Source organism: Stomoxys calcitrans, chromosome 3, assembly GCF_963082655.1.
Source record: "Stomoxys calcitrans chromosome 3, idStoCalc2.1, whole genome shotgun sequence".
Lineage (NCBI taxonomy): Eukaryota > Metazoa > Arthropoda > Insecta > Diptera > Muscidae > Stomoxys > Stomoxys calcitrans.
In genome coordinates, this window is record NC_081554.1 from 172125109 (window position 1) to 172143872 (window position 18764).

General features: G+C 41.1%; 2 protein-coding genes across 2 annotated transcripts in view; one reads left to right on the forward strand and one right to left on the reverse strand.

The window, feature by feature from the left end:
- The window catches only part of LOC106087697 (juvenile hormone acid O-methyltransferase-like), a 228752-nt gene that overhangs the window by 132359 nt on the left and 77629 nt on the right, over positions 1-18764 (forward strand). The window lies entirely within an intron of this gene.
- The window catches only part of LOC106087717 (uncharacterized), a gene marked incomplete at its 3' end in the record, with an annotated part of 39738 nt that overhangs the window by 17984 nt on the left and 2990 nt on the right, over positions 1-18764 (reverse strand). Inside the window, 6 exon segments of the mRNA XM_059365689.1 lie at positions 24-409; positions 473-975; positions 2954-3032; positions 13540-13717; positions 13780-14006; positions 14067-14569. Coding sequence (XP_059221672.1) covers positions 24-409; positions 473-975; positions 2954-3032; positions 13540-13717; positions 13780-14006; positions 14067-14569 — 1876 coding nt within the window.

Genomic DNA, 18764 nt, shown 5'->3' on the forward strand with positions numbered 1-18764 from the left:
TATTTTATTTTATTTTATTTTACCAGAGCCTACATTTATTTTATGACTTTGCAAAGTCATCATCTTAAACAGACTGTATTTAATAGCAATTTTAAGCATCTCTAAGTTGACTTCTTGAGGTACTTCATCACAAGCATCTATTGATTCACTTTCAAAGGCTTCATAGGCTTCGTTCATGTCAAGCTCTTTATAGAGTTCTACCATTTTGTATTTCTGCTTCTTCGAGGCCCTTCCCACGATGCACTGCACAGCCAACCAGGTACACTTGTTCACCACAATGTCATTGCCAATTGTTGCAACATCTGAAGGATTGTCAAAAGAATGCAAAAATTCATTGTGTACTTGCATATAGTAACCCACATCCATGGAAATGCCTTTAACCTGCTCATAAGCTTGGCGATTTTTTATACTAAAAAGAAATAAAACGGGAATGAAGTTTAAAAAGTTTTTTGATTAAAGAGTATCTACTCACCCCGCCAGGTACATGGATGCCATGATAGGCAAATACAAGGCAATGTAGACAGCCTTGTTCTTGGTAAGGGATTTGTGCATCTTCATTTTGAAATTTCTTACTGTCATTTGGGAACTTTTACAGTCCATACCTTGACCACATGCTGTTGTTAAGATACTTTCATGAAATAACTCCACTAGTGGCAAATAATATTCGCAGTGTTGAAAATGCTTGCGAAGCATATAGAATATCATATTTCGAAATATCCAGGCATCGTTTAAAGCACCCACGCCCACCTCTTTTTGGGTATGCCAAGATGGTTGACCAAATCTTGTGGTATTATCCACCACAATGTCATTCAAAATATCCAAAGCCATAAAGACTAATTCGATACACCCAGCCAAAACATTAACGGATTTGAGATCTTTTGTTTCTAGGGTATGGATTCGCCTGAAGTGTTTGTAGTTGGTTATTAATACCTTAAGGCTTAGGAGTTCACTCTGAACCAGATTATAATCAAGTGCCTGAAAAAGGAATTTTTGTGGTTAAAATGTATAATTCTTAAATCAGCATTCTCAAAGGACCTTTGTTAGCCTCTCGGTGAGGTGAGATAATTTGTATTTCAACAGAATTTCATCCTTTGCCTCGTGCAATAATTCTATAAAAATATTTTAAAATTTTATTTAAACAAATATTGTCAGCAAAAGCATTGCTTGTACCTCGTAATTCTTTGGTGTTATACTCCATGGTTGATAAGTTCCGAAATATGAATGAAATCAGCTAGAAACAAGTAAAAGCGTGCTAAGTTCGACCGAGCCGAATCTTGGGAACCCACCACCATGAATTTCGCTAAAAATGTACCCCTAATCACTGAGTTTTTATTTAAATTATTTTGGTCTCATGAAGTCATATCGGGATATAGGTACTTAGGGGGGGCCTATATCACCATATCGACCGTGGCGACGCATTTCCGAAAAAAGGACCCAATGAGCTGCATATCCATTATCGCCTCCAGACCTCCCAACGGTGCAGATCTCAACGACTCAGAATCAGGCCAGTCTCTGGACCTTCTCGAACCCGAGCAGTGAAGATCGAGGTCTCACTCCCCACAAACATAGCATTAGCTGTCCAACGAATCCTGAATGTCCTACTCCCAGTCGGTACCGGTGCTAGGTAGTCGGAGGTCTTCCTCGGTCCACCCTCCGTATCAATAGCATCCAGGATGGAACTGTGGCCGCAACGGTCCTCCTATAACATGCCGAGCTTCCCCTGCCTAAGCGCGACCTTGGCGTCGCAGTTCAGAAGATAGGCCCCAATGGGCGGCATATGCAGCATCGCCATCAGACCTGCCTGCGGTGCGGAGATCAGTGCCCCTGTGACCCCGACTCTCTCGACCTTCTCGTATGATATCTCTTATGCACAGTCCTCCACCATACCAGTGGCCCATAGGTGAGTATTGGCCTCACTATGGCCTTATACAGTCAATAAGTTATCTTGGAGGTTTCTCCCCACTTCCTACTGAACAAAGGTTGGATTCCTAACGAATAGGTGCGGTTCATTGCGGCTACTATTGATCCCATCTCCACGTTGAAGAAGGCTGTCATAGTATACTCCTACCGGAGGGACGTCTCGACCTCTCGTACCACTTCGTGAAGGACCGTCTCCACCGACCTGCCTCCGAGGCATGCGTATTGTGCCCAACTGAAGTTCTCCGCCCTCCCTCTCTCACTGTCTGTCTTTCGAGTGTTTTGAGTAAAAACGATGGCAGAATAATGGGTCTGTAATCCTTCGTCGTGCTGTAGTTAATTTTTCCCTCCTTGGTGATGAAGACCTCCCGGCATGCTCTTGGTATGTAGGACCATGACCTTCGCATGTAGGACCATGACCTTGGAATGTAGGACCATGCCAGGCTCGCCCGAAAAATCCGTTCTAGCCAGGGCAGCATGACTTCAAGGGACTCATGTAGCAGTACCGGGATAAAACCGTCAGATCTGGGCTATTTAAACGGCCGGAAAGTACGGACTACCTGATGCTTGTATGTTGCACCACACCGAAGTACTGCGGCTTCGGTTCTTCACTCACATTCAGGTCTAACAGTCATCTCAGTGTTTTGAGTAAAACCGATGACAGTCGAATGGGCCTGTAAGCCTTCGTCATGCTGCGGTTTATTTTTAACGCCTTGGGGATAAAGACCGTGCCATTGGTATGTAGGATCATGGCCTCGGAATGTAGGACCACGCCAGGCTCGCCCTACAAAATCGGTTCTAGTCAGGGCAAAGTGTTTCCAAGCGACTCCTGCAGCAGGACCTAACGGTATTATCCCGGGAATGGCCGGAAAGTATAGACTGCCTGAATTATGCATGTTGTGCCCCTCCGAATTCCTGCGGCGTCAGTCCCCCTCTCACCTACAGATCTATCAGTCTTCCCAGAGTTTTGAGTAAAGACGATGACAGATTAATGGGCCTGTAATCTTTCGTCGTAGTGCGGTTAATTTTTCCCTACTTGGGGATAAAGGCCACCCTGACTTCCCGCCATGCCCTTGGTTTGTAGGACCATGCCAGGCTCGCCCGGAAAATCCATTCTAGTCAGGGCAGGGTGTCTCCAAGGGACTCCTGCAGCAGTGCCGGCACAAAACCGTCAGGTCTGGCCGATTTAAATGACCGGAAAATACTGACTGCCCACACTATCTTCTACTCGTCAATGATGTCCGTGATGAGGTCATACCCTATGGTCGCATATGTAGGTGTTACAATATCTTGATCGCTGACCTCTTAATGCACACCCGGAAAATGCTTCGCCATCAGAACCTCCACCATCTCCTAACCGATTTTGGTGTAAGTCGTCCGTCCGTCCTCCCTCATAAGGGAGCTAGATATGCTATAATCCTTCGAGATCACTTTGCGCAACGTAAATGCCTCACTAGTGCTCTAAAATTCTCCAGGAACTCCTCGTCTCCTTATTAAACCTGCCAAGGGTCTCAACAATGTCCCTGATGAGGTCATCCGACAAGGTCGCATTTGTGGAAATGCTTCTCCACAAAAATGTTACGTCGTCTCCCGACCGCTCTCGATGAAAGTTCCGCCTTCATCCGACAAGGTCGCATTTGTGGAAATGCTACTCCACAAAAATGATACGTCGTCTCCCAACCGCTCTCGATGTAAGTTCCGTCTTCTCTCCTCAGGGAGCTAGGACTGCTAGGATCCTTTGAGAACACTTTTCACAACCTAAGTGCCTCACTAGTACAGTCTAATTCTCAACACAATTTCGCCCAGGAAATTATCTTCGCTTTCCTCCTCTCCTTCTTGAACCTGCCAAGGGCCTCACAATATTCGTACCAGACTTCTGCTGTGTTCTCTCTTTTGGCCTTATTGAAAAGCTTCCGGCTCTCACCTCTGAATACCTTCTGCTTCGTTTACCACCATGATTGGCTAGTTTTACGCGGCGTACTCATTCGGGACATACCTTCATGAAAACCTTGTTCAGGTATACCCTGACATGGCACACTGCGGTCTCCAGTTACCTTACGACCTCCTGAGACTCCTCAGGTATCTCCAGCTTCTACATCTGTTCCCTGAACTTCTCCCAGTTGGTCTCGAATTCCTGTATGGCAGGTTAAATTTGAAGATGGGCTATATGGGACATTGTCTTGGTTTACAAAGATCTCATATACCGAACTCTCGATTTAAGGTTTTATGGCCATGTAGGGCACACTTATTTCCGATTTCGCTAAAACTTGGCATAGAGAGTTGTGTTAGACCTCATGATGTTCGCTTCGAATATATTGTAGATCGGGTGATATTTGGATAAAACCGCTTTATTCCCGATCTCCCGATTTAAGGCCCTGAGCCCATTGAAACCGTTTTTCATACCAGATTTTGCTGAAATATGGCACAACGAGCTGTATTGGGCCCCTCGAATGGTTTGGGCCATATTTGAATATAGGTGCCATATAGACCCATATCCTTCTCGATTTCGCTGAGAAGTGGCGCAGTGAATTGTGTTATGTCCCTCATTATCTGAATCGAGCACGTTCTGGATCGGACTGCATTTGGATATAGCTGGGCTATAGACCGGTCTCCCAATTTAAGGCCTTGAGCCCATAAGAGCCGTTTTGACTTCGCATCTTGACTTCTGGAGCCACTAGAGAGCGTAATTATTATCCGATTCGGCTGAAACTTTGCATGAAGTGTTTTGGTTCGACCATCAACAACTACGCCAAGTATGACCAAAATCGGTTCTAAATCTGATGTAGCTTCCATATAAACCGATCTCGGATCTTGACTTCTTGAGCCGATGGAGGGCGCAATTTTTATCCGATTTGACTGAAATTTTGCACGAAGTGTTTTGGTTTGACTGTCAACAATTGTGCCAAGTATGGTTGAAACCGGTTCATAACCTGATATAGCTCCCATATAATCCGATTTCGAATCTTGACTCCTTGAGCCACTAGAGGGCGTAATTATTATTCGATTTGGCTGAAATTTTGCATGAAATGTTTTGGTTCCACCATCAACAATCGGTTCCTGTCTTGAAATAGCTCCCATATAATCCGATTTCGGATCTTGATTTCTTGATCCGCTAGAGGGCGTAATTATTATCCGATTTGTCTGAAATTTTGCATGAAGTATTTTGGTTTTACCATCAATAACAGCGCCAAGTATGGCCCAAATCGGTTCACAACCTGATATAGCTGCAACATAAACCGATCTCCCAATTACACTTCTTGAGCCTCTAGAGGGAGCAATTCTTAACCGATTTAGCTGAAAATTTCCACAATGAATTCCACTTTGGTCTCCATCAGGCAAACCAAGTATGGCCTCAATCGGTTCATATCTTAGTATAGCTGAAATAGCACAACTATTCTTATCCATTATCCTTTGTTTGTCTATAAATGGACATCGGCCAAAGAACTTGACATAGCAGATCCATGGTGGAGGGTATATAAGATTCGGCCCGGCCGAACTTAGCACGCTGGTACTTTATATACCAGATTTTGCTGAAATTTGGCATAGCGTGCTGTATAAGGACCCTCGATATCTGAAACGAGTATGGTCTGGACCGGACTATGTATGGTCTGGATCGGACTTAGTATGGTCTGGACCGGACTATGTATGGTCTGGACCGGACTATATATGAATATAGCTGCCATATAGACCCATTTCCTGATTTATGGTCTTGAGCCCATAAGAGGCGTAATTATTGCCCGATTTCGTTGAAATTCGGCACAGGAAATTGTGTTAGGCCCCTCGTTATCTGAAGGTCTGGATCGGAATATATTACGATATAGTTACCATGTAGACCGATCTTCCCATTTTAGGTCATGGGCCCATAATAGGCGCATTTATTGTCCGATTTCGCTGAAATACCGCCTGGTGAGTTGTATTAGGCCGTATCGATTATGGTTCAGATCGGACGATATTTGAATATAGCTGCCATATTGAACGATTTTGCATTTTAAGGTCTTATGCCCTTCAAAGTCGTAATTATTACCCGATTTCGCTGAAATTTGAGAGAGCAAGTTGTGTTAGGCCTCCTGACATCCGTACCAAGTTTGGTCTAGATAACACATTATATATCGATCTCCCGATTAGGGTCGTGGCTTATTGAATGCACATTTAATACCAGCAAAATTTGTTTGTTGATCTAACTCAAGTGCTTCACAGGCTGTAGATTTTCATAGCTCAGACTGTGGGGTGTAAAAGATTGGCCTGATCACCTGATATTTCCTAATTGCCTTCTTAATTCTTTTTTATTGACAATAACAGTTTCGTAGTCGTTTCTTATACCCCAATATAGTGTTCGAAATATATCTTTGACTTCTTGCTAAAAAACTTTGACTTATGGTCATTCTGTACATACATTGGTATTTATATGTTCAACAATTGTAATACCTTATCAGCAATTGAGTGCATTAACTTTATCTTTTAAAAGCTGTTGCATGCGTTCTTTTAATTGCTTCGCTGAAATTTAAATTAAAAATGCATTAAAATGAGGTACTTTGATAACCAATATAATGTCATAGAGGAAGCGTTGCGTTATCATTTCGTAGGTGTTTTTAGCACTCCGTTTATCGTAAGCATTCTTTCGAACAAGTAAGTCTATCAGGAAGAAAATTTACCTTAATACTTCATATTGGTGTAGTTTGGTTGGCATTGTAAATGGTTGAAATAGTGGCGGCATGCAGCTATTGGGGCCACTTTGGGTTTCCCTCAAGTACATCTGATACCTATGCGACCTACCTATACCGGTAGGTCGCGTTTTTGATTAGGTGTTGTTCGTAGCTGCCGGCAAATGAAAAGTGAGCAAACATTCAGCAGCTGGTTCACATGTATGTGGGTGTAGTCAGTGTTGCCAACTTCATCTATATCAAGTTAGTGCGGACACGTAACGTAACTTTCTCCACAATGGAATACAACACTACAGTGAACCAGAGAGTTCGGTAGGTGAGAGCTAGAATGAAAACAAATAAATGTCGGATAATTCGCGAAAATTAGTAAAGGAGGGGAAAATGCACACTGTTAGCTGCCCTACAAAAGGCATAACGGCAAAAATAAGCTTGAATTATAACCTCTGTGCTTTCGCCAAGAAACTGTTTTCTTTTATATCCAGCAGACGAAAAAAAAAAACGAAAAGTGGAAATTTATACAAGTTCTAAATAGAACATTTATTTAATTAATTGTGTTTGGTTGTGGGCTGCATATACATATGTGTTTAGTGGGTATATATATCGCCATGTTGAAAGATAGCCGCAACCAAAGCGAAGAAAATACTGACTCCTCCAAGAATTGGCTTGGGCGAAGTCAGCCAAATTATTTTATGCCAAAATTCAGTCCAAATTGGTAATCCTGTGGTAAAACCAGCCGAAGTGCCGAGAGAGCCCACTTATATTTGGCAATGAAAAAAGTGTTTCTTTAACCTGAAATGGGACGAAATTAAATCTTATATAAAGGGTGATTTTTTTGAGGTTAGGATTTTCATGCATTAGTATTTGACAGATCACGTGGGATTTCAGACATGGTGTCAAAGAGAAAGATGCTCAGTATGCTTTGACATTTCATCATGAATAGACTTACTAACGAGCAACGCTTGCAAATCATTGAATTTTATTACCAAAATCAGTGTTCGGTTCGAAATGTGTTCATTCACCGTAACGTTGCGTCCAACAGCATCTTTGAAAAAATACGGTCCAATGATTCCACCAGCGTACAAACCACACCAAACAGTGCATTTTTCGGGATGCATGGGCAGTTCTTGAACGGCTTCTGGTTGCTCTTCACTCCAAATGCGGCAATTTTGCTTATTTACGTAGCCATTCAACCAGAAATGAGCCTCATCGCTGAACAAAATTTGTCAAAATTTGAACACATTTCGAACCGAACACTGATTTTGGTAATAAAATTCAATGATTTGCAAGCGTTGCTCGTTAGTAAGTCTATTCATGATGAAATGTCAAAGCATACTGAGCATCTTTCTCTTTGACACCATGTCTGAAATCCCACGTGATCTGTCAAATACTAATGCATGAAAATCCTAACCTCAAAAAAATCACCCTTTATTAAGTTGCCCAAAAAGTAATTGCGGATTTTTCATATAGTCGGCGTTGACAAATTTTTTCACAGCTTGTGACTCTGTAATTGCATTCTTTCTTCTGTCAGTTATCAGCTGTTACTTTTAGCTTGCTTTAGAAAAAAAGTGTAAAAAAACTATATTTGATTAAAGTTCATTCAAATTTTTATTAAAAATGCATTTACTTTCTTTTAAAAAATCCGCAATTACTTTTTGGGCAACCCAATATAAAAATCAATTTGTGTTTGTTTGTAGGTTTGTTTGTTTGTGTGTTCCTTATAGACATAGAAACGGCTTAACCGATTTTCTTGAAATTTTCACAGATGGTGCATAATGACCCCGTGGTGAAAATAGGGTACTACATTTGTTGATATCTTAAGGGGGGGCGGACCCTCCCCCTTAGCCTAATTTTCAGAAACGCCAGATCTCGGGTAATAAATAGAGCTTTTATGGGCTTCAGACCCTTTATCGGCAGATCGGTCTATATGGCAGTTATATCTGAATGTCGCCCGATCTGAACCATATTTGGGTCAAATTAACATAATGTTTTAAATTTCAGCGAAATCGGGTAATAAATAAAGCTTTATGGGCTTCAGACTCTTTATCGGTAGATCGGTCTATATGACAGCTATATCTAAATATAGTCCGATCTAAACCATATTTGAGTAAGATATCTGGAGGCTTAAAATAACCCACTGTTTCATATTTCAACGAAATCGGGTAATAAATAAAGCTTTTATGGCCTTCAGACCCTTTATCGGGCGATCGGTCTATATGGCAGCTATATCTAAATATTATCCGATCTGAACCATATTTAGATCAGATGTCGGGAGGCTTAAAATAACTCACTGTTGTAAATTTCAGCGAAATTGGATAAAAAACTAGTAAAAGCGTGCTAAGTTCGGCCGGGCCGAATCTTATATACCCTCCACCATGGATCGCATTTGTCGAGTTCTTTTCCCGGCATCTCTTCTTAGGCAAAAAAGGATATAAGAAAAGAGTTGCTCTGCTATTAAAACGATATCAAGATATGGTCCGGTTCGGACCACAATTAAATTATATGTTGGAGACCTGTGTAAAATTTCAGCCAATTCGTATAAGAATTGCGCCCATTGGGGCTCACGAAGTAAAATAGAGAGAACGATTTATATGGGATCTGTATCGGGCTATAGACCGATTCAGACCATAATAAACACGTTTGTTGATGGTCATGAGAGGATCCGTCGTACAAAATTTCAGGCATATCGGTAATAATAATTGCGACTTCTAGGGGTCAAGAAGTCAAGATCCCAGATCGGTTTATATGGCAGCTATATCAGGTTATGAACCGATTTGAACCTTATTTGACACAGTTGTTGAAAGTAAAAATAAAATACGTCATGCAAAATTTCAGCCAAATCGGACAGGAATTGCGCCCTGTAGAAGCTCAAGAAGTCAAATCCTCAGATCTGTTTATATGACAGCTATATCAGGTTATTGACCGATTTCAACAATACTTGGCACAGTTGTTGGATATCATAACGAAATACTTGGTGCCAAAAATTCATTCCAATCGGATAAGAATTGCGCACTCTAGAGGCTCAAGAAGTCAAGACCCAAGATCGGTTTATATGGCAGCTATATCAGGTTATGAACCGATTTAAACCATACTTGGCACAGTTGTTGGGTATCATAACAAAACACGTCGTGCGAAATTTCATTTCAATCGGATAAGAATTGCGCACTCTAGAGGCTCAAGAAGTCAAGACCCAAGATCGGTTTATATGGCAGCTATATCAGGTTATGAACCGATTTGAACCATACTTGGCACAGTTGTTGGATATAATAACAAAACACGTCGTGCAAAATTTCATTTCAATCGGATAAGAATTGCACACTCTAGAGGCTCAGGAAGTCAAGACCCAAGATCGGTTTATATGGCAGCTATATCAGGTTATGGACCGATTTGAACCATACTTCGCACAGTTGTTGGATATAATAACAAAACACGTCGTGCAAAATTTCATTTCAATCGGATAAGAATTGCACACTCTAGAGGCTCAAAAAGTCAAGACCCAAGATCGGTTTATATGGCAGCTATATCAGGTTATGAACCGATTTGAACCATACTTGGCACAGTTGTTGGATATCATAACAAAACACGTCGTGCAAAATTTCATTTTAATCGGATAAGAATTGCACACTCTAGAGGCTCAAAAAGTCAAGACCCAAGATCGGTTTATATGGCAGCTATATCAGATTATGAACCGATTTGAACCATACTTGGCACAGTTGTTGGATATCATAACAAAACACGTCGTGCAAAATTTCATTTCAATCGGATAAGAATTGCGCACTCTAGAGGCTCAAGAAGTCAAGACCCAAGATCGGTTTATAAGGCAGCTATATCAGGTTATGGACCGATTTGAACCATACTTGGCATAGTTGTTGGATATCATAAAAAAGAGGCTCAAGAAGTCAAGACCCAAGATCGGTTTATATGACAGCTATATCAAAACATGGACCGATATGGCCCATTTACAATACCAACCGACCTACACTAATAAGAAGTATTTGTGCAAAATTTCAAGCGGCTAGCTTTACTCCTTCGGAAGTTAGCGTGCTTTCGACAGACAGACGGACGGACGGACGGACGGACAGACGGACGGACATGGCTAGATCGACATGAAATGTCACGACGATCAAGAATATATATACTTTATGGGGTCTCTGACGAATATTTCGAGTAGTTACAAACAGAATGACGAAATTAGTATACCCCCCATCTTATGGTGGAGGGTATAATAAAGTTTTTATGGCCTTCAGACCCCTTATCGGGAGATCGGTCTATATGTCAGCTATATCTAAATATGAACCGATCTGAATCATATTTGGGTCAGTTGTCGGAAAGCCTTAAACTACTCACTGCTTCAAATTTCAGCAAAATCGGATAAAAAATAAAGCATTTATGGCCATTAGACCCTTTATCGGCAGATCGGTCTATATAGCAGCTATATCTAAATATGGTCCGATTTGGCCCGTTCAAGAACTTTACCAGCGTGCATCAAAAAGACATATCTGTGCCAAATTTCACCTCAATATCCCAATTTTTGAAGCCTGTGGAGTGATTACAACAGACGGACGGACAGATGGATAGACGGACAGACACACGGACATCGTTAAATCGTCTTAGAATTTTACGACGATCCGAAATATATATACTTTGTAGGGTCGGAAATTGATATTTCAATGTGTTGCAAACGGAATGACTGAATGAATATACCCCCTATCCTAAGGTGGTGGGTATAAAATTGTTCGAACAAATGCCCGAATCAAATCAGAAAACCCCAAAAAAGTTGCAACCCTCAATGTGAATCCAATTGGAATATATCGAACAGGTTGTGTGATCAACGCTAGTATTTTACGATATTGGGAAGACTAAGCGGAAACCCTCTTTGGATATAGCTTCCATATAACCCGATCTCCCTATTATACTTCTTGAATCTCTAGAGAGCATAATTTTTATCCGATTTAGCTGAAATTTTGTCCAACGATTTTCCCTTGAACTAAAAGATACGTGCCAAATGTGGTCTGAAACGGTCCATAACCTAATATAGGTCTCATGTAATCCGTTCTCCCGATATTACTTCTTGAGCCTCTAGAGTGCATAATACTTATCCGGCTTGGATGAAATTTCGCACAGTGAGCTTTCCTATGACCTCTATCATAAGTACATAAGTATGGTCTGAATCGGTCTAAAAATTGATATAGCTGTCATATAAACCGATCTCGGCTTCTTGAGCCTCTAGGGGCTCAACATTCAAACCAAGTACGGCCCGAAACGCTCCATATCGTGTTATAGCTGCAATACAATATCAATTTTTATACCCTTCACCATAGGATGGGGGTATACCAATTTCGTCATTCTGTTTGTAACTCCTCAAAATATTCGTCTAAGACCCCATAAAGTATATATTTTCTTGATCGTCGTGACATTTTAAGTCGAACTAGCCATGTCCGTCCGTCTGTCTGTCGAAAGCACACTAACTTTCGAATGAGTAAAGCTGGGCGCTTGAAATTTTGCACAAATACTTCTTATTAGTGTAGGTCGGTTGGGATTGTTAATGAGCTATATCGGTCCATGTTTTGATATAGCTGCCATATAAACCGATATTGGGTCTTGACTTCTTGAGCCTCTAGAGTGCGCAATTCTTATCCGATTGGAATGAAATTTTGCACGACGTGTTTTGTTATAATATCCAACATCTGTGCCAAGTATGGTTCAAATCGGCCCATAACCTGATATAGCTGCCATATAAACCGATCATGGATCTTGACTTCTTCAGCCTCTAGAGTGCGCAATTATTATCCGATTGGAATGAAATTTTGCACGACGTGTTTTGTTATGATATCCAACAACTGTGACAAGTATGGTTCAAATCGGTCCATAACCTGATATAGCTGTCATATAAACCTATCTTGGGTCTTGACTTCTTGAGCCTCAAGAGTGCGCAATTCTTATCCGATTAGAATGAAATTTCGCACGACGTGTTTTATTATGATATCCAACAACTGTGCCAAGTATGATTGAAATCGGTCCTTAACCTGATATAGCTGTCATATAAACCGATCTGGGGTCTTGACTTCTGGGGCCTCTAGAGGGCGCAATTCTTATCCGATTGGAATGAAATTTTGTACGACGTGTTTTGTTATGATATCCAACAACTGTGTTAAGTATGGTTCAAATCGGTCCATAACCTGATATAGCTGTCATATAAACCGGTCTGGGGTCTTGACTTCTGGGGCCTCTAGAGGGCGCAATTCTTATCCGATTTGGCAAAAATTTTGCATGACGTATTTTATTCTTACTTCCAACAACTGTGTCAAATAAGGTTCAAATCGGCTCATAACCTGATATAGCTGTCATATAAACCGATCTGGGGTCTTGACTTCTTCAGCCTCTAGAGGGCGCAATTCTTATCCGATTTGAATGAAATTTTGCATGACGTATTTTATTCTTACTGTCAACAACTGTGTCAAATAAGGTTAAAATCGGTTTATAACCTGATATAGCTGCCATATAAACCGATCTGCGATCTTGACTTCTTGAGCCTGTATAGGTCGCAATTATTATCCGATTTGCCTGAAATTTTGTACGACGGATCCTATCATGACCATCACCATACGTGTTTATTATGGTCTGAATCGCCCGATACAGCTCCCATATAAATCGATCTCTCTATTTTACTTCTTGAGCCCCCAAAGGGCGCAATTCTTATTCGAATTGGCTGACATTTTACACAGGTCTCCAACATGTAATTTGATTGTGGTCCAAACCGGACCATATCTTGATATCGCTCTAATAGCAGAGCAAATCTTTTCTTATATCCTTTTTTGCCTAAGAAGAGATGCCGGGAAAAAAAACTCGACAAATGCGATTTATGGTGGAGGGTATATAAGATTCGGCCCAACCGAACTTAGCACGCTTATACTTGTTGTTATTATAATTTAGTCAATTTGTTAAATTATTTACAATTTATAACATATCTTGATTACGAATTCTATTAAGGACCTCCAAGACTGCCCTCCTAGGCACCCCTTGCGTAGCCTTTTGTAGTTGCGATTCAATATTTTGTATGGATTCTTTCTCAAAGGCCTCATATACCTCGACCAGCTTCAAATCTTTATACAGATCTTTCACTCGCTGGATTTTTGCAGGATCTTGAAAATTTAAAACATTATACACTCAGTTTCTTTGAAGTTAATTTTTGTTGTATGCCCACCATTTTGCCCGTAGCACTCCTCCATGACTTGCTTTTGCTCCAGCGAGGCTCTCATCATGCATTGTATAGCCAGCCAAGAAAATTTGTTCTCCTGAATGTCTGTGCCAATTTTCCCTCTGTCTTCGGGATGGCCAAAAGAATCGAGAAAATCATTCTGCACCTGATGGTAGTAACCCAAATCCAAGGATATAGATTTTATTTCTTGGAAGGCTAAGGGATTTGAAACTCTGAATTTTGAAAATTTTTAATAATATATAGAATGAGTAGGGTCTTCTGTTAAAACTTACCCTGCCAAATGCATGGCCAAGGCAAATGGCAAATAGAAAACACAAGGCGATGTCTTTGTATCCGTTACGTTTCTGTAAGCCGCCATGGTAAATGTTGTCACCGATTTTTGGCCACCCAACATATCCAGGCATTGACCGCATGATGTGGTTAGCACCACTTCATGGAACATTCTCATCAGCTCCACATAGATGTCGGTATGGCGGAAGTGCTTAGCCAACAAATGATAACTAATATTTTCCAATATGATGCAATCGTTAACGGCACTCATTCCGATATTTTGCAATCTATACCAGCATGGACGATTGTATCTTGTGATGCTGTTGTCCATTATATCATCATTCACAATAAAGGTTACCGTCAGCAACTCCACGCACCATCCTAAAATATGCACAGATTTCAGCTGTTCTCCTTTCAACACTGTCTGATTTGAGAGTTCTTTGTAGGAGGGTAACAGAATTTTAAGGGCTATCAATTCGCCATGGAATAAGTTGTACTCGAGCGTCTGAAAATAAAATAAGTAAAAGAGTGCTAAGTTCGGACGAGTCGAATCTCGGGTACCCACCACCAGGACTCCAAAAAAATATAACCTTATTAATTGAATTTGTATTTCAATTATTTTGTAGCCATCAAATCGGGAATCGATTGAGGGTTCAATGATTTCAAGAAGTCATGTCGGGTTACCGGTACTAAGGGGGCCTATATCACCATATTGACCGATTCGAATAAACCTTAGCACTGATGTTGTAAGTCATAAGTCTTTGTTCCAAATTTCAGCCGAATCGGATTAAAATTTAAGGCTTCTAGGGGCTAAAGAATTCGAATCCGGGGATCGGTTTATATGGGGGATAAAACTGTTTATAGACCGATTCGAACCATGGTTAGGCTAGGTTAGGTTTAAGTGGCAGTCTGCCATGAGATTCACTTAGAGGTTTTCATTCATTGTGATACCACAGGAAAAGAAGAAGGAAGATGCCTTCTACTTCCTTCCATTGACACATCCAGATTGCTTTAAAAAGCCTTGTAACTTGCGAATGTTCACATGCGCTAAAACAGACAGGTTCTCAATGAGAACCTAAAGTGGAACTCCTTCTAACTGCTAGTGCGGGACACACACGCAGGTGTTCTATAATTCTCTTCACAGCTTCTGCAAAAGTCGTTGCTGGCAACCTTCAGTCTGTCAGCATGTTTTCCGATTAGACAATGACCTATAATGACTGACACAATGACTGAGACGTCTGTTCTAAACAATGATAGCAAAGCGTTAGACCTCTTCAAGTCTAGATTAGGCCACATAGTTTTGGAATGCTCACATTCGTTGTCCTTCGGGCCTGGTCCTGAAAACATAGCTTACATGTCGCTAAAGTCAAACCCACAGATTCCAGTATCCCTGGAATGTGTAGGGTAGTTCCTAGTCTCGCAAGCTCGTCTGTTTTAGAATTCCCTGGGATATCTCTGTGGCCCGGCATCCAGAACAGTTGAATTTTGAACTGTTCAGCCATCTCGTTGAGAGATCTGCTAAATACTATCTTTCGGGGATTTAATGGCTGCCTGGCTATCTGAGAAGATATTTTTGCCAATCGTCGTAATGACATTATATCCTAGCCATTCCACCACTTCCTAAATTATAAGGATCTCTGCTTGATGCACACTGCAGTGGGCGGGTAACCTTTTCGATGTGACCAGTTCTAGATCTTTAGAGTACACCCCAAAGCCCACCTGGTTGTTTAGTTTGAAACCATCCGTATAGAAGTCTATGTAACTTCTGTTACCAGGGATATCGTAGTTCCAATCGGTTCTATCAGGAATAGTGGTTTAGCAATTTTTATCAAAAAGCGGCTCAGGTAGGGTGTAATCCACACTGCCTGGAACATCGGATATTGTATCAAGTATAACACAGTGTCCGTGGCCGTCACATGACCAATGAGAAAGTTCCCTTAACCTCATGGCAGTGGTCGCTGCAATTTGGGTAGCCATAATGTCCAGAGGCATAAGATGTAGCATAAAATTCAGTGCATCAAATGGTGTCGTCCTCTGTGCGGCTGTGATGCACAAACAAGCCATCCTTTGGATCCGGTTAAGTATTGAACAGTAGGTGGATTTTTGAAGCGCCGTTCACCAGACCACAATACCATATAGCATAATAGGTTTGACAACTGCAGTATACACCCAATGCATGACACGCGCTCTAAATCCCCAACTTTTGCCAATGGCTCTCTTGCAGGTGTATAGGGAAAGAGATACCTTCCTTTTCCTTTCCAAAATGTTGGATTTGAAGTTCAGTTTCCGGTCCAGCAAAACACCCAGGTATTTTGCGCTTTCTGTAAATGGAACATTCTCTCCACCCAAGGAGACAAGTTCCACTGTAGGCATCTTGTATCTCCTGCTGAAAAAAACTACTTCTGTCTTGCACGGATTTATACCCAGACCACTTTCGGTAGTCCACTTTTCTGTTGCACGTAGAGCTTCTCTTAGAGTGCTGGGAAACTATCCCCTAACCGCAATTGCCACGTCATCAGCATATGCGACCATTTTTACGCCTTTTTCCTCCAGAGACAATAATGTATTGTTCATGGATATATTCCAAAGTAGAGGAGACAGTACATCTACTTAAGGTGTTCTTCTGCTGACCCATCTTTTTAGATCCACAGATCCCAAGCCTGCCGTAATGCATCTTTTAGTAAGCTGCTGCCGCGACAGGCGATCTCCTGGGATCTTTACACTAAGATATGTTTCTATCAACCTCTCAAGAGACTTCAGCATAAAGGATGACAGACTAATAGGAAGAAACTCTTTCACCTTCGTGTGGTAGGGTTTTCCTCGGCCTGGCGATTAAAAGGAGTCGAAACTTCTTATCGCCCAAAGGATTTTCGGCTCAGACACAATTTCCCCAATAACCTCCAACGAATGCATATCAGTGAAAATCTCTTCTGGTGCCACGTTGTCCGTTGGACAACGGAAATGTGTATCAACGAGTTGTTCTAGACATTGTCCATACATTCTCTGACTTCTGGATATACGCCACCGTAATAGTTCTCGAGGGCAGAATCTTTCATAGCCTACAGACCTCAGATGTATTCTCCACCTAGCTGCAGAATTCGAATCATACTTAGCATAGATGTTGAAAGTTATAACTCAAGTCCTTGTTCCAAATTTCAGCCAAATCGGATGAAAATTGAGGCTTCTAAGGGCTCAAGAAGTCAAGGCTATATCTCGAGTTTATAGACCGATTCCGATCATACTTGATATGGACAATGGAAGTAAAAACATCCATTCCAAGTCGACGTTGGAAGTCAAAACATAAGACCGATTGGGATTATGATTGGTATGGACATTGAAAGTCGAAACGCAAGTTTTAGCCAAATCAGATGAAAATTGAGGGTTCTAAGGGCTCAAGAATTCAAATCCGGGAATCGGTTTATATGGGGACTATATCCAAATCTGAACTGTTATGGCACATTTGCAATCCCCAAGGACTTACATCAATGAGGAGTATCTCTGCAAAATTTCAAGCGGCTAGCTTCATGCATTCGACTGCTATCGTGATTTCGACAGATGGACGGACGGATATGGCTAAATCGAAGCAGAATATCGAGACGATCCAGATCAATATTTCGAGATATTACAAATGGAATGACTAGGTTAGTTCACCCCCATCCTATGGTGGTGGGTATAGCAAAACGCAAACTGCTAAATTTCGGCAAAATCGTACAAGGATTGCGTCCTTCAAAAGCTCAAGAATTCAAATCGGGAGATCGGTGGTGGACCTGTGAGGCCGATTTACAATCTCAATTGACCTACTCTAATAAGAAATATTTGTATAAAATTTCAAGCGTCTAGCCGAACTCTTGCGAGAGTTAGCGTGCTTTCGACAGACAGACGGACGAATGAACTGACATGGCTAGTTCGACTTAAAATGTTATGACGATCTGAAATATTGAATACTTTATGGGATCTTAGATGAAAATTTCGAGGTGTTACAAACGGAATGACGATATTAGTATACTCTCATCCTATGGTGGAAGGTATAAAGTTCAGAATTCAAATGTAAGGTGTCCCACCCCATCATGCCGATTTTACATGTTGCTTATTTGATTACACCACTACTGTGGTAAAGGGTATTATAATTTAGTGCATTTGTTTGTAACACCCAGAAAGAAGAGAGATAGACCCATTGATAAGTGTACCGATCGAGTTAGAATCACTTTCTGGTTCGATTTAGCTATGTCCGTCTGTCTGTCTGTCCGTCCGTCCATATTAATTTGTGTACAAAGTACAGGTCGCAGTTTTCATCGGATCGTTTTCAAATTTGGCATGGGCATGTTTTTCGGCCTAGAGACGAAGCCTATTGAAATTGGAAAAAATCGGTTCATATTTAGATAAAGCTTCCATATATATGTTCGTCCGATTTTCAGTAATAATGCAGTAAAATGGTCATTTGTTAAGCCATTCTCTTAAAATTTGGCACGAATGATTTTCTTATGACTCTTGATATTACTATGGAATTTCATGGAAATCGGTTCAGATTCAGATATAGCTCTCATATATATACATGGCCCGATTTTAACTTCTAGAGTCACAGCGAGTGCATTTATTAACCAATCCTCCCAAAACTACATACAACGATTTCCTTGACGACTGTGACAGTATCTGAGAAGTTTGCTCGAAATCGGTTCCGATTTAGATATAGCTTCCATATA